The sequence below is a fragment of the Euleptes europaea genome, chromosome 14 (assembly GCF_029931775.1).
Source record: "Euleptes europaea isolate rEulEur1 chromosome 14, rEulEur1.hap1, whole genome shotgun sequence".
NCBI classification, from domain to species: Eukaryota; Metazoa; Chordata; class Lepidosauria; order Squamata; family Sphaerodactylidae; genus Euleptes; species Euleptes europaea.
In genome coordinates, this window is record NC_079325.1 from 4,671,959 (window position 1) to 4,686,702 (window position 14,744).

Below are 14,744 nucleotides of genomic sequence, written 5' to 3' on the forward strand. Positions count from 1 at the left end.
TAGTTACACTCCCTGCAGCGCTTGTCGTTTTCAGCTTCCACTCCCCACTCCCACCATTCTGGGCTAATCGGTCCATTGTCCCTCTGGCCAGCTACACGGTGGCTCAGGACAAGTTGTGAGCCTTGAGACCATCCGGAAGTGTTTTTATATGCTGTTCTTCATCCTGTTTCCTTATCTTAAATAAGCCCTTAAAGCCCTGCATACTATTTGGATTCTACTTCTGCATTTCCTTTGACTACAGCTGGGTATATTAAATGAACAAAAACATCCATGTGAGAGGATACATAAGTTCTATGCATATTTCCTCTAGGGAATCTTATCTTTTTTAAACACACTGATTAGGATGAAATTCACCAAAGAGTCGATAGGGATCTTTGTTCTTCAGCTTGTTACCATACAAAGGTCTCACACCTGGTGACGTTCAGTTTTGCAACAGGTATCAGTTTCCTTGGAGAAAATGACTGCTCTGAAGGAAGGGCTGTATGGCATACCACACTGGGGAGGGGAGAGACTTCAATGGCGTGTAATGCCATAGAGCCCACCTTCCAAAGCGGCCATTTCCTTGATCTCGTCACCTGGAGACCAGCCATAATCCCAGGATATCTCCAGCCACCACCTGGAGATTGGGGAGAAAAAGGCACCACTGTACCAATATCAAAGGATAAGGAACTTAGTCCAGGAGCGAAACATACAACAAGGTGCAAAAGTACAAACTTTATATGTATGTTTCGCTCCTGGACTAAGTTCCTTACCACCTGGAGATTGGCAACCCTAGCCATTGAGGTCGGGACATATAGTCCATACAAAACTGATTAAACATCAGCTACACACCTAAACTAAAATCAGCAGTAAAATAGTTTTTAAAAACCACCCAGAGTTGCACTAACACACATTGGCCATTTATGCCATGGAGGTTTTGCCTTGGATTTGCTGCTCTATAGATACACATTCTTTCTATCCAAATTATCAAAACTCAATGTAGTAGATTGTCGAAGGCTTTCACGGTCAGAGTTCATTGGTTCTTGTAGGTTATCCGGGCTGTGTAACCGTGGTCAGGAAAGAAAATTCCAAGACCACGGTTACACAGCCCGGATAACCTACAAGAATCAATGTAGTAGCTTATTTTTGAGTTTTAAGAATTTGGATGGGAAAAATTTGCATCTAGAGAGCAGCAAATCCAAACCCCTCGACCTCCCCCCCCCCAAGGCCAATGCATAAATGCTTCGGGCTCGACCTCCTCCTCTTACTCAACAAATAGCTGAAGAGCCTCCAGCTCTACTTAAAACTACAAATCCCAGGATCCCATGCGGGAGACTCCACCAGGACGAGGGCTTCAACGCCTGGAAAATATACATCGCTAACCCTCGACCTTTTCTTTTCCTTGCCATCGTTCTGCTTCTTTGGGCTCACACGCTTTATTAACGGCAGAAAAGGGCAAGAGTCCGGTAGCACCTTAAAGACTAACAAAAATATTTTCTGGCAGGGTGTGAGCTTTATGAACGATTCCCCTACATCCCGGAACCGTTATTTTGGTCGGTGCCTGTTTCCAGTCGGAAAGGATACACCGACGGACCCTTTTTTGACAGCGCTCTCTCTCCATCCTTTCCTCCGGACGACGTGATTGGCTATTGAGGCTCATGCCGGCGTTCTGATTGGCTGAGGAGACTCCTGCGGGCGGTTCGCTTGCGCACAGGTGGGGAAGTTGCCGTCGAGGGGCAAGTTGGACGGGGAGGAAAATTGATGGTAACTATGGAGACGGGGCCTAAGGCCTCTTCCCGAAGCCTGCGCTCAAGGCCGAAAAGCGGTTTGCCGTCCTCCGAGTCCCGGGTTCTTGGGCTGCTGGGTTGGGGTGGGGTGGGGGAGTTGGGGGTCTTCTTTCCCCCCCCCCGCTTGAAGCCGCAGAAAGCGTGGCAGGGGAGGCCCGCGGGGCAGGGGCCGACATGGGCAGTGAGCTGGGGCTGTGCGGGTGAGGGGCTCGGTGTGGGTTCATTTGTCTTGGTTGATCTGGGCGGGCGCTAAAGGGAGTGTGGGGAAAGCTTCAGTTTTGCACTTCCTCCCTGGAATCTGTCGAAAGGCCTGCTTGTGCAACAACAACAACAACAACCCCCCCCTACAGTTTGCAATGATGTAAGAAATGTACGAAGCTGGCGTTGTGGGTTTGAAAGAGTGGCTTTGGCTAGGGTTACCAACCTCCGGGTGGTAGCTGGAGATCTGCTATTGCAACTGATCTCCAGGCAACAGAAATCAGTTCCCCTGGAGGAAATGGCCGCTTTGGCCATTGGACTCTATGGCATTGAAGTCCCTGCCCTCCTCAGGCTCCACCCCCAAAATCTCCAGGTATTTCCCAACCTGGAGCTGGCAACTCTAGTCATTGGTGCCAAGTGCCAAGCAGTGTCCTGTGTTCCAAACTTGCCTTGGGCAGGAGATCCATTTGGTGAGTCGAGGCAAGCCTGTTCCCGTATCCTAAGATTGCCTCTGCCATTTAAAATGTGGGGATGATGATAATGATGCTGTCCTGCCATGTAGAGGTGTTGTATCATTGGGATCAGGGATTTCCAGTGTTTTGAACATTGTTAGGTGCTATATAAATATTTTTATCTTCACAGGGGCTAGCGCTGTTGCAGAATGAATGTAATTGGAACCCACTAGTTTCCATGGGCTTTAGAGTTGCCAACTCCAGGTTGAAAAATTCCAGGAGATTATAGGGGCCTGGGGAGGGACCTCAACAGGATGGATTGCCATAGAATCCACCCTCCAAAGCAGCCATTTTTTTCCGGAGGAACCGATCTGGGGTTTTCTTTTAGTTGTTATTAAGGGAATACCTGTTGTGGCAGAGGGTGTCAGGAAAGCCTGAGCTTAAGAGAAATTGTGTTTCATCTCTGTCTTCTGCCAGGGCTCTTACCATGCCTCCTGGGAAGGTGTGCAATAAAGAAGCCCTGGTCCTGCAGTGTGAGTGGGACATGTGCACCTTTGTAGTCTCCAAGATGGAAGAGTTCTGTGAGCATGTGTCAAAGCATTTGCACCAGCACCTCCATGGGAAGGAGGAGGACGAAGATGAGGTGGACTCTCTCGGTAAGGGGCACAGAGTGCGTTTAAAAAATCCGACGTCTGCCCTGAATTGGCCCTCAGTGTAAGTTGCGGTGATACTCTCTGAAAAACTTACTTGTACAGTTGCCGTAGCTGTACCTTCAACATCCTGGTTCCCCTCCCGTGCTTCAACAACGTGCTTGATTTTATTCATTAAAACTTAATTCATCAGAATCCAAACTGTGTTTGGCAAAAGGGAGAGCAGGCTTCCTAAGTGGGTCATCTGCAGTTTTCTGTTTCTTAACTGTGACAGTCTTATAAACAGCCGGAGCTATGATCCCACTGGCAGTCAAAGGAGTGGGGTTGCAGGTCCTTATCTGTTGAGGGCCCATTTATCTCAGTCTGGAAATTAAATAAGCTTGTGGAGAGGGCGATGCAAGCCATGGTGGTGGGAGTGGTGGGAGTTGCTCTGGTGACGGCAGAGCACATAAAGGAAAATAGGAGTTAGACATATATGCCAGACATGGTTTCTAGGTGGATAGTACATGGGAACGTTTGACCTTTAAAAATGGGGGCCCAAGCTGATAAAGTCTGAGGATTGCAGAACTGCACAATTTTTTTTCCTGGGAGGCATGAACAGACCTACTGCCTTTCATAAAATGCACCCCAACCTTGAGTCTGCCTGTAGGAGGGAAGAGCCAATTTGTTAATCTTTTGTTCAGGGATGATGCTAATAGCATCAACAGAGGGTGCAGTTGAACCACACACACCCTTTAGGGAGGTCGATAACTTGAAAAGTTCATCCATCCACAAGCGTGCATACCTGGGACTTGCACATGATAATCTGCCTTCCCCAAATGGGAATACTGGTGTTTTTGCCTTTCAGAAGAATACACCTGCCTGTGGCAGGAATGTGGCTTCTGTTCTCCAGAGAGTCCCACAGACCTGGCCCGCCACGTGTACTTCCACTGCTACCACACCAAGCTGAAACAGTGGGGAATGCAAGCCTTACAGAGCCAGTCGGACCTGACCCCCTGCCAGCTGGACTTCCAGAGCCGGAACATTATTCCGGAGATTCAAGAGAACTTCCTCTGCTTATGGGAGTACTGTGAGGTGAGAGAGGCTGGGAAGGGTTAGGACGGGAGGTACTTTCAGGTAGAGCATCGTTTTAGGGCTGATGGTTGCCTGTTCGGCTAACCTGGGGCCTTCTGTGTGCCAAGCAGATGTTCTACCACTGGGCCACTGGGCCCTCCCCTTCCACACAATGCTATCAAATGTCCTGCAAGACCCTCCCAGAGACTAGTTCTTAAAGCTGAAAATTATGAATGACAACACAGAAATATATGCAAATTGCCCTAGGCAAATCCAAGACAGCTGTTCTGTGACAACAGAATGGCTCACGTTGCGTGGTGCTGTGTTTGGGACTTTAGAACAAGCCGTAGTCTAAGATCAAGGCAGTAGAGTTCACAAGTGAAGTTTTCCTTAAAATGAGGGGAGGGGGCATAAACTCAGTTTTGGAGTGCCTCCTGTTTTGGAGACCCTCAGCAAAAGGGTCTCAGTAACCACTGTTGGTAAAGCTTTCTCTTCCTGACATCCTTAAGAACCACTGCCAATCAGAGGGGACTACGTTTTAGTTCTACCAATGGTCTGGTTAGGTATAATCATATGTTCAGTAAAAACTAAAACATGTTTGTCAAACCCATAACGTGTTCCAGGTTCCCTTCATGGGCAGAAATTTTTTTAGCTTGTCCACTTCCTTTTATTTTTCTTTCTTCAAAAGCACCTTGAGAGGTTCACAAGGGTCTAAATTCTTCTCCAGAGCCTGTACTGATTTCTGTGTGTACAGAACAGCAGTTGATGAACCTTTCATTTCTCTGTCTTCCCTTTTCCCGCCAGAGAGCTTTTGATAATCCTGAATGGTTCTATAGGCATGTGGAGGATCACAGCTTCTGCACTGAGTATAAAGCAGTCGGGAAGGAGAATCACGTTGTCTTTTGTGGCTGGAAAGGTAGGGATTAGGCTTGCGAGGGGACCACTGAGAAGGGTTTGTGCTGTGGTGCTCTGGCCTTTTCAGCAACTTTAACCCAAAGCATTTCTGGCTTAAAGCCCCAAGAAAAAAGGATGTAAAGTTTCCCAGAAAGCCTGAAATTGTATTTGGGGATTGTAGGGAAAAATAGAAGCCTTCATTAACGCTCTCTGTACAAAAGTGAGTTATATATCTTGACTCAGGAATAATATGTGAGATCGGTCCTCTCTAACATTCTTGTGTGTCTCGTATAGACACATGTCTGTGGAGAAGCATGTAGGACATTGGGTGTTTGTGTGTGAGAGAGAGAGGGTCTGGGGGGCAAGCACCAAGGGGGGGTGCCAGCACGGGCATGGAGAAGGGGAGCGCTGCCGCCACCGCGGTGTGTTACAGGCGCAGCTGCCTGCCGGTGGCCCAGCTGGTGCGCGTGCCGCAGCCTAGCATGTAGCTGCCCTTCCTTGCCACCTGCGCTGCGCCTGCAGTAGCTGCGTGCGAGGCCAGAGGGGAGGTGAGCATGTGGTGGGGACTGCCCCTGGGACCACCTCTCTCTCCCCTGCCCTGGGCGTTCCTTTCCCCAGCTCCGTGCCTGGTGAGAGGGAATCCTGCTGTTTCCAAAAGCGGTGGGCCTTGTGTGGATTGACGTTTTTATTCCCTACTGCGATGCCAGATAGGCTCGTCGGTGTTTGGGCTTGTGTCCTGTTGGAACGAAGAAGGCTCTAAGTGTTGCCTTTTTTTCTAGACTGCGACTGTACCTTCAAAGGCCGGTGCAAGCTGCGCGAACACCTGCGTAGCCACACGCAGGAGAAGGTGGTGGCTTGCCCAACCTGCGGTGGGATGTTCTCCAACAACACCAAGTTCTTTGACCACATCCGTCGTCAGACTGCCCTAGAACGTAAGTATCTGAGCAGCAGCCATTAGGGTAATGCTGAGGAACAGCGACTGCTGTACACGAGGAAGTGTGACTCTTGGCACAGTCAGCTTTCACCTTTGTAAAAATGGGCTACGTCCATGAGGACTAAAAACTTTGGCTGTTTTCTTGAGCGTTGGTTAAATCTATTTAGATGTTTCCTGTACTTAAACGTGGTGTAGTGGTTAAGAGTGGTGGTTTGGAGCGGTGGACTCTGATCTGGAAAACCTGGTTTGATTCCCAGCATGATCGGTGGATGCTAATCTGGTGAACTGGATTTGTTTCTCCTCTCCATAACACGGAACCAGCTGGGTGATCTTGGGCTAGTCACAGCTCTCTCAGTTCCACCTACCTCACAGGGTGTCTGTTGTGGGGAGGGGAAGGGAAGGTGATTATAAGCCGGTTTGATTCTTCCTTAAGTGGTAGAGAAAGTTGGCATATAAAAACCAACTCTTCTTCTTAAATGGTGATGTTGCACAATCCACAATCCTTACTTTCAAACCTCACACTCCCAGAATGTTCAAGGAGGAGGGGCTGTGGCTCAGTGGAAGAGCCTCCGATTTGCATGCAGAAGGTGGTTCAGTCCCCGGCATCTCCAGTTTAGGGCCAGGCAGTAGGTAATGTGAAAGAGTTCAGCCTGAGAACCACTGCCAGTCCAAGTACACAGTGCTCATCTTGCTTGTTTGCTATAAAGAAATAGTAGGATTCATGTTCTCCTCTAAGGCAAGGGTGCAGTCTCTTGCGCTACAAAATGGGGAGGGAAAACACACACAAACACACATGAAGCTGCCTTATACTGAATCTGACTATCGCTCCATCAATATGAGTATTGTCTATTTGGACAGGCAGCATCGCTCCAAGGTCTCAGGTACAGAACTTTCACATCACCTACTACATGGGATGCTAGGAATTGAACCTGGGACCTTCTGCATTCAGTGCAGATGCTCTACCACTGAGCCCCAACCCCCTTCCCACCAACAAGAGCAGCAGAACACTGGGGTTTGGGATGCTCCAGAAAGGGCTTGATGTCTGTGTGAGGCTCCCTGTGAGGAATGGCCACTGCTGATGGGGAGGAGTCCTCGTCCCCTGATCCCACTGAGCTTTGCCCCGTTTCTCCCCCCCCCTCGTCTTCCTCTTGCCCCAACTCTCTCTGCTTACAGAACAGCGATTCCAGTGTTCCCACTGCTCTAAGAGGTTTGCCACGGAAAGGCTGTTGCGCGATCATATGAGGAACCACGGTGAGTGGCTGCTTCTTGGCCCAAAGTGTGCTTCCCGCCCCCCCATCCACTCCCCCACTGACTTTCCCCTTCCGGGTGGTGACCCTCCCTCTCGTTTCTTCCGAGCAGTCAACCACTACAAGTGTCCCCTGTGCGACATGACCTGTCCTCTGCCCTCCTCCCTGCGCAATCACATCCGCTTCCGGCACAGCGAGGAGCGGCCCTTCAAGTGCAATTACTGCGACCACAGGTAAAAGCCAGGCCACGTTGGCACCAGCGGAGAGGAAGAGCTGAGCTATTATGCAGAAAAGAGCAACCAAAATGATCAGGAGGCTGGAGCAACTGCCCTATGAGGAGCTGTTAAAATGCTTAGGGCTGTTTAGCTTGCAAAGAAGGCGGTTAAGGGGAGACATGATAGAGGTCTGTAAAATTATGCATGGTAATATGGAGAGTGGACAGGGAGAAGCTTTTCTCCCTCTCTCATAATACCAGAACACAGGTCATCTGCTGAAGCTGGAGGGTGAGAGATTCAAAACAGATAAAAAGAAGTATTTCTTCACACAACGCATAGTTGAATGGCGGAACTCCCTGCCCCAGGATGTGGTGATGGCTGCCAACTTGGAAGGCTTTAAGAGGGGAGTGGACATGTTCATGGAGGAGAGGGCTATCCATGGCTACTAGTCAAAATGAATACTAGTCATGATGCATACCTATTATCTCCAGGATCAGAGGAGCATGCCTATTTTAGGTGCCGTGGAACACAGGCAGGACAATGCTGCTGCAGTCGTCTTGTTTGTGGACTTCCTAGAGGCCCCTGGTTGGCCACTGTGTGAACAGACTGCTGGACTTGATGGACCTTGGTCTGATCCAGCAGGGATTTTCTTATGTTCTTATGCTCTTATCGAGAAACGTAGCTGCTCTCTCTCTTTTTGGAAACTTGACCGCTCCAGTGCCATTGTTTTGGATTGCAGGTGTTTTTACCAGTGTGAGCTCATGAACATGTGAACGTGTCTCTCCATGCTTCTTGCTGCTGTCGTCTGCTTTAGTGATCCTTCTGTCTGTGCCCGGCTCTGAGATTCCTCCTTTTGCTTGTTTTTCCCTTCCAGCTGCAAGAATCTCATCGACCTCCGGAAGCATCTGGATACGCACAGCAAAGAGCCAGCCTACCGCTGCGAGTTCGAGGCCTGCAGCTTCAGTGCCCGTTCCCTTTGCTCCATCAAACTGCACTACAGGAAGGTTCATGAGGTGGGAAGGAGACACGGGGGCCGGGGCTGTTTCCTCATGGGTTTCGCAGAAAGGGTGCTCGGTGACCAGGAGTGGGAGGGGGGGAATCCCAGAAATCCCAAGACTGTTTGCAGTTGCAGGAAAATCATGAATGGCTAGGAAGAGAGCCAGCGTGGTGTAGTGGTTAAGAGTGGTGGTTTGGTATGATGGACTCTGATCTGGAGACCAGGTTCGATTCCCCACTCTTCCACATGAGCAGTGGACGCTAATCTGGTGAACTGGATTTGTTTCCCCACTCCTACACACGAGCCAGCTGGGTGACCTTGGGCTAGTCACACTCCCTCAGCCCCACCTGCCTCACAGGGTGTTTGTTGTGGGGAGAGGAAGGTGATCGTAAGTTTGAGTCTCCTTTAAGCGGTAGGGAAAGTCTGCATATAAAAACCAACTACTACTACTACTCTTCTTCTTTTTCCAAAAACACATAGGCATGCTGAGGTCAAAAGACAGACATCTGCCTTGAGAAATTTCCACATTGCGTACCTGAAAATATCCCTACGAGGGGCAAACATGCTGTTGGGCACAGAAATTCTGCCCTTTTGGAAGTCCACCTTAGACCTTCTACTGTCTTGAGAGATTTTACCAGAGATTTCCATATTTTCTTAAGGGCTAGAATTTGACTTTTTGTAAAAAAAAAAAATGCTGAGATTCTCAGGATGCTGAATTTTGGAGTCTTCTTTTCTCTACATGGCGCATAGGTGCGCCCACCTATACCTCGGAAACTTTGTTGGGCTTGCTTAAAGATAATGATCCTAAGTTTACTTGGCAGTATAAAAATTTGTTTCAGTCCTTTTATCCCTAGTGTTAAAAAAATGATAAGAATTTTCTGCTGCTCAAGAGTTGTAAATCAATGAGCTTCAAAAGGAATTAAAGGAAAGGAAAGGCACAGAGGGGCCATTGAACCCTGTTAACAGTGTTCAGGAAGCACATTCTGTAATGCTGGGCTGTAGAAAAGCTTTAGCCTATCAGAGATGCCACTGCTTTCTATTCCTGCACCCCAGCGTAGCGTAGTGGTTAAGAGTGTAGACTCTAATCTGGAGAACCGGGTTTGATTCCCCACTCCTCCACATGAAGCCAGCTGGTGACCTTGGGCTAGTCACAGTTCTCTCCGAACTCTCTCAGCCCCACCTACCTCACAAGGTGTCTGTTGTGGGGAGAGGAAGGGAAGGCTATTGTAAGCCGGTTTGAGACTCGTTAAAAGGCAGAGAAAATTGGGGTGTAAAACCCAACTCTTCTTCTTTTTCTTCTTCTTATTCAGGGTGACTTGGAGCCCCGCTACAAATGCCACGTCTGCGACAAATGTTTTACCCGTGGGAACAACCTCACTGTGCACCTCAGGAAGAAGCACCAGTTCAAGTGGCCATCGGGCCACCCCCGCTTCAGGTACGTGGGCAAGCGAGGACACAGATCAGAGAACAGGTTTGCAGCCCCTCTGCTTGCCTCTCCCCAAGGCTGCTAGAGTCAGCAGCCTGGCGCAACCAGGGTCACCAAGGACAGCAGCTGTGGTTGCCTGGAGTCCAGGGAGTTGCACTTAGCGAGTCAGACTCGATGATCTCGAGGTGTGCCTTGTCCCCTCCTGGTCATACCAAAGAGGTGCTTTTGGCCTATGCACAGGGTTTTTAAGATAAATGCGATTTCTGACTCCTTGCTGCAGGCACAGTGACCCTGCAGACTCCAAATTTTGGAAGGGGAGTCCAGAACCGAATCTGTTCTCTCAAATTCACCTGCCTTGGGTCCTTTGCAGGGCTCCAAATCGCCACTAGGTGGTGGAGTTGGGCATCTCTACTCTGGCATTGAAAAACATTTGCTTGCTCTCTTGGACAGAAGTTTGAGCAATTTCCTGTAACAGTTAATTCAGGTGGGATGGCCAGTTGTTGTCCTACAGGACCACCTATTCCCTCTGAAAGCGCCTTCCCCCTTTGCAGTTAAATTCTCTGCAAGATTTGTTGGGTAAATTTGCCTCCTGGCTTGCAATGCTTTTTTTTATCTCGGACATTTAAAAATGGACCCTGCCTAGCCTGTGTTGTCCAATACTTAGGCTCCCCCCGGCCACCAGTGTTTGCCAAGAGCGTAGAATTGGGTCAGTGCAACAGCCGCCCCCTTGGCGTTGGATCTCCCCTGGCTCCCGTAACTCCTCCCCCCCTCTGCAATTCCCGCCCAGGTACAAGGAGCACGAGGACGGCTACATGAGGCTTCAGCTGGTGCGCTACGAAAGCGTGGAGCTCACGGAGCAGCTGCTGAAGGACCGGGAGAAGCAGGGCGAGGAGCTAGATGACACGGCCCAGTGCATGGTGCTTGCGGGGGCCGAGGGCAGCCTGCAGGGCATCATCCTGGAGCCCCACTCAGAGGAAGCCACTGATGCGGACTCACGGGTGGCTGCGGCCCCCCAGCACCCAGTTGAGCAAGAGGACAGCGCGTCCCCCGAGCAGGAGCCCTGCGTTCCTTCCAGCCCCATCATCCGCGTGGTGAACAGGACCAACGAGCGCGGGGAGAGTGAGACCGTGTACTACGTGATGGCCAACACGCCCTCAGAGGGCCGAGCGGCCGTGCCCAGCGGGTTCGCCGCGGAGCCCGAAGAGAATGTCATGGACAGGCTGCAGAAGACAGCCGAGGAACTGGGCATTCAGATTGTCTGACCCTCCTGGCTGGCCCCTGTATGGACCTCTGGGCCTCTTTTTGCCCCTCCTCCCCAGAGGCGGTCTGGAGTGGCAAACGCTACCTGTTGTCTCCGTGTGCTTCTTGAAGGCACATTCCAAGAACTGAAGGCCGTTGGTGCTACCTGGGGAAAGTGGGGAGGAGGGTGACACTCTTTCCTCTCCCCAGCCCGCTCTGTTCTGCCACCGGGGGTGGGGGTCAACTGGCAGCTTCTGCCACTGGCCGGTCTTGCGAAGGGAAGAGTGGAGTCGGCTGCTAAGTGTGGAGGGTGGTGGGAACCCGTTCTTCCATGGGTTACCAGCTGTCATGCCGGGTGTGCGGCATCCTGATTCTAGGGATGGAAGGATTTGGGCCTGATTTTTGAAGTGCCGCAATATCACAAGAGAAAATTTTACCTCTCTCTCCCCCCCCCCCCCCATGCACAACATTCCTTGGGAGATTCTGCTTTTCTTCAGCAGGCTTCTGGCAAAATGTGTCCCTGCTAGACAATCTGCTTCCTTGCCATGAAAGTGACACCCTTGTTCCTCTGGTGCATGTGTGAACTGCGAGCCCCCCTGCCTTTTGAGGTGTGGCTTATCTTCAGCCTGAAATTCCTTGCAAGGGTAGGAACCCCTGGCCCAGTCTCCACATAACCGGGCTGAATTTGAGCATCCTCAGCAACTCCCCAGGTAATATTTCATTGGCTCTTCTGTCCCCGTCCTGCTGTGTGGGTGGGACATCCAGAGGACTTCATTTCCAGCTGCTGCTCCCCAGTTCTCGTGTCCTGCCTGTCTTCCTCCGAAACTGCCCTTTCACATTATCTTTGCCGCATGGGAGCCGCTGGGTAACTAAGGAAGCTCTGGGTGGTGTGCTGGAGCACTTTTTTGGGATACCTGAGCGGCATGGACAGAAGCCACTTGGCACGATGAGAAGGAGACCTAATTCTTGTCACATTACCTTCCCCCGGACTGGGGCTCTGACTCGTGGCTTGCAAAGTTTGTGTTACAACAGAAAATAATAAAAAAATTCAACTGCCAACTCTTGCTCGATGCTGTGTTTCCTGTCATTCTTCATGTCATCAGGTTAGATTTTTCAAATCTCAATCAAGGGCTGTCAGCACAGGGGGCAGGATGGTCGAGTGGAATGGAGTTGCACCTCAGGTGGTTTCCCTGAATATTGCCGGGGGGGGGGGTATTCACGCACAGGGTCTGGTAGCAAGACTCAAGTTCAGTAGCACCTGAAAGTCCAACAAGATTTCTGGGGTGTGAATAGCGCTGTGCAAAAAAAACAAAAAAATTGTAAATTTCATGTTTCTTGGACCCATTTTTTGGGGGAAACCTGAAATAAGCCGAATACCCATACCAGTAAATGGGTATTCCGGCTTTTTAAAAGGTTTTCCTGAGAAAAAAAATCGGGTCCATTTTAGCCTATGGGAGGGGTTTTTTAACCTCCTGTGGGGGCATTTTTAGAGGTAGTTTCCAAATTTTCAGGGTAGCTGCAAGGGACTCTCCTTGCATGAACCCCAAAGTTTGGGTCAGGGAGGTCTGATGTTATGGGGCCCCGAAGGGGTTGCCCCCTTCTCCATAGAAAAGCATTGTGAACTTTTCAGCTATCCTGAAAATTTGGAAACTACGTCTAAAAATGCCCACCCCTGAGCTCATTAAAAAATTCCCATTGAGAAAAGCCTTGGGAAAGCCAAAAGCCTATTCAGCTGAATACCTGTTCGGCAATGAGCTATCCAGCTTAGGCTTTATTCTCAATTTCAGTATTCGGCCCCCAATAAACCCGGGAAAAGCCTAAATGCCTTTTTGGGGGTTTATTCCTGGGTCGGTAAACCTGATAGGCAGAGCCCTAGGTATGAGCTTTCAAGGGTCAAAGCTCCCTTCTTCAGCTACGACGGAAAGAGACTTGAGTAGGAAAAGCTGTTTTTTGGGGGTGGGGAGCTACAGACAAAATTGGTCTAGTTCAGCGTTTCTCAACTAGGGTTCCCCAGAATCCTAGGGTTCTGCGAGTAATCGCTAGGGGTTTTGCGAGAAATAGTGATGAATAGGCTAATCGTATGTAAATCATATTTTAATCATATGTCCCTGAGACAATATTATTTCAAGGGTTCTGCAAGGGTAAAAAGGTTGAGAAACGCTGGTCTAGATGAACCAGTAATTGGACTTCTGCATAAGGCAACTTTATGAACAGGAGGCTCACTGAACGTTCACAGGCCTGGGCAGAGATCTTGCATAATTTTGGTCTCACAACCACCCTGCATGGTAGGATAGAGCAGCCGGCAGGTCTTAACATGGCAAGGCATGCTTTGGCTTGGACTTTCCACAGCTGAACCCGACACTCGATCTGCTGCCCTTTTACTGCCTCCTTCAGGCATTAAATCTGTTAGCTGGTCCTTGTGAATTACTGGCTGAAAATCGAGGGAAATGGCTTTCCTTGATGGCTGTGGATGCCGTGCTGGACTCCAGCCCTGGTGGTCCTGTAAGGGTGCCAGAAGAGAAAGAAAGAGTCTAATCGCTTTCTGCTCTGGGATTATCTGGGGTGAGGGGGAGGAGCAAACAGAGGTGGTTTGGAGTGGGATTAATGGAAGCTTTTCCTCCTCGGCTCACCCGTTCGATTGTTTCATTGCCCTGCTTAGAGCCTGGGCGAGAAGAAGAAAAAGTGCTTTTCCTGCCCCTGGAATGGATGCGGGCTCTTCCAGGGCCCTCGGGCGAATGCTCAGACTTGGCCAAGCCCATGGCAGGAGGTGAAAGGGAATCCTCTCCAAATTCCATGCCCTGTGAAAGGGCAAGGGAAGAAGCAACCCCGGGGAGCATTGCCTGGAAGCGTCCAGTTGCTGGACCTCTGGGAGGCACCATGAGTCTGGGAGTCCTTTTCTTCCTTCTGCCTTTGTTGACGTTCCTCTCGGCTGAGAAGCCAGAAGGTAAGTTTGGGAGATATGGGGAAGGGGTCATCCAGGGTCATCTGTATCAGCAGACGTAGCATTTTGGGTCAGAGGATGGGCGATGGCTGAGGGACTGAGGCATCTGGGTAGGGTTGGGGGCTCTCTCTGTCTCTCTTTTTACAGTCTTTCTCTGTCTCTCTTTTTACAAGTAAGCTACTGCAAAGTAGGGATGCTAGCCTCCAGGTGAGACTTGGGGATCCCCTAGAATTACAGTTCATCTCCAGAACACAGAGATCAGTTCCCCTGGAGAAAACGGATGCTCTGGAGGGTTGACTCTATGGCATTGTACCCCACTGAGGTTCCTGTCCTCCCAAGGTTCCATCCCCAAATCTCCAGTTGTTTCCTAATCTGGATCTGGCAACCTTTCACCCCCCATCCCCTGCTGGGGGCCTGTAGGACCTGGCAACCCTCCTACAAAGGCAATCTAAGGTTATAGTGTAATGGCTGAGCTATAGGGTTGTCAACCTCCAGGTGGGACCTGGAGATCTGAATTACAATTGATCTCCAGACAACAGAGATCTGTTCCCAATGAGAAAACGGCTGCTTTGCGGGGGGTGGGGACACCATGGCATTGTACCCTGCTGAGGTCCCTCCACTCCCCAAACCTGGCCCTCCCTAGGCTCCACCCCCCAAATCTGCAGGAATTTTCCAGCCCAGAGTTGGCAACCTTATAGTGAGGAAGCTAACCATTCAAATGCGATCCCTGCC

General features: G+C 50.1%; 1 protein-coding gene across 2 annotated transcripts; it reads left to right on the forward strand.

Moving 5' to 3' along the window:
- Nucleotides 1-1,682: 1,682 nt before the first annotated feature.
- Nucleotides 1,683-11,097, forward strand: HINFP (histone H4 transcription factor). 2 transcript variants are annotated; one of them, XM_056860482.1, is made up of 10 exons: nt 1,683-1,693; nt 2,894-3,072; nt 3,914-4,140; nt 4,924-5,035; nt 5,793-5,945; nt 7,121-7,198; nt 7,307-7,427; nt 8,284-8,422; nt 9,717-9,841; nt 10,620-11,097. In XM_056860482.1, exons 2-10 carry the CDS (start codon nt 2,904-2,906, stop codon nt 11,092-11,094), a joined length of 1,599 nt encoding a protein of 532 aa, XP_056716460.1. In that variant the 5' UTR covers nt 1,683-1,693; nt 2,894-2,903; the 3' UTR covers nt 11,095-11,097. The 2 variants fall into 2 exon arrangements, with proteins under 2 accessions (XP_056716460.1, XP_056716459.1); XM_056860481.1 differs by lacking the exon at nt 1,683-1,693 and adding an exon at nt 1,733-1,743.
- Nucleotides 11,098-14,744: the final 3,647 nt, after the last annotated feature.

What these genes read in the sequence shown, in the direction of transcription:
- HINFP (XM_056860482.1), top strand. Translation starts at nt 2,904, where the DNA reads ATGCCTCCTGGGAAGGTGTGCAATAAAGAAGCCCTGGTCCTGCAGTGT. An exon ending in TGTCTTTTGTGGCTGGAAAG is followed by an intron (nt 5,036 to 5,792) that starts GTAGGGATTAGG and finishes CTTTTTTTCTAG; the next exon opens with ACTGCGACTGTACCTTCAAA. An exon ending in ACTACAGGAAGGTTCATGAG is followed by an intron (nt 8,423 to 9,716) that starts GTGGGAAGGAGA and finishes CTTCTTATTCAG; the next exon opens with GGTGACTTGGAGCCCCGCTA.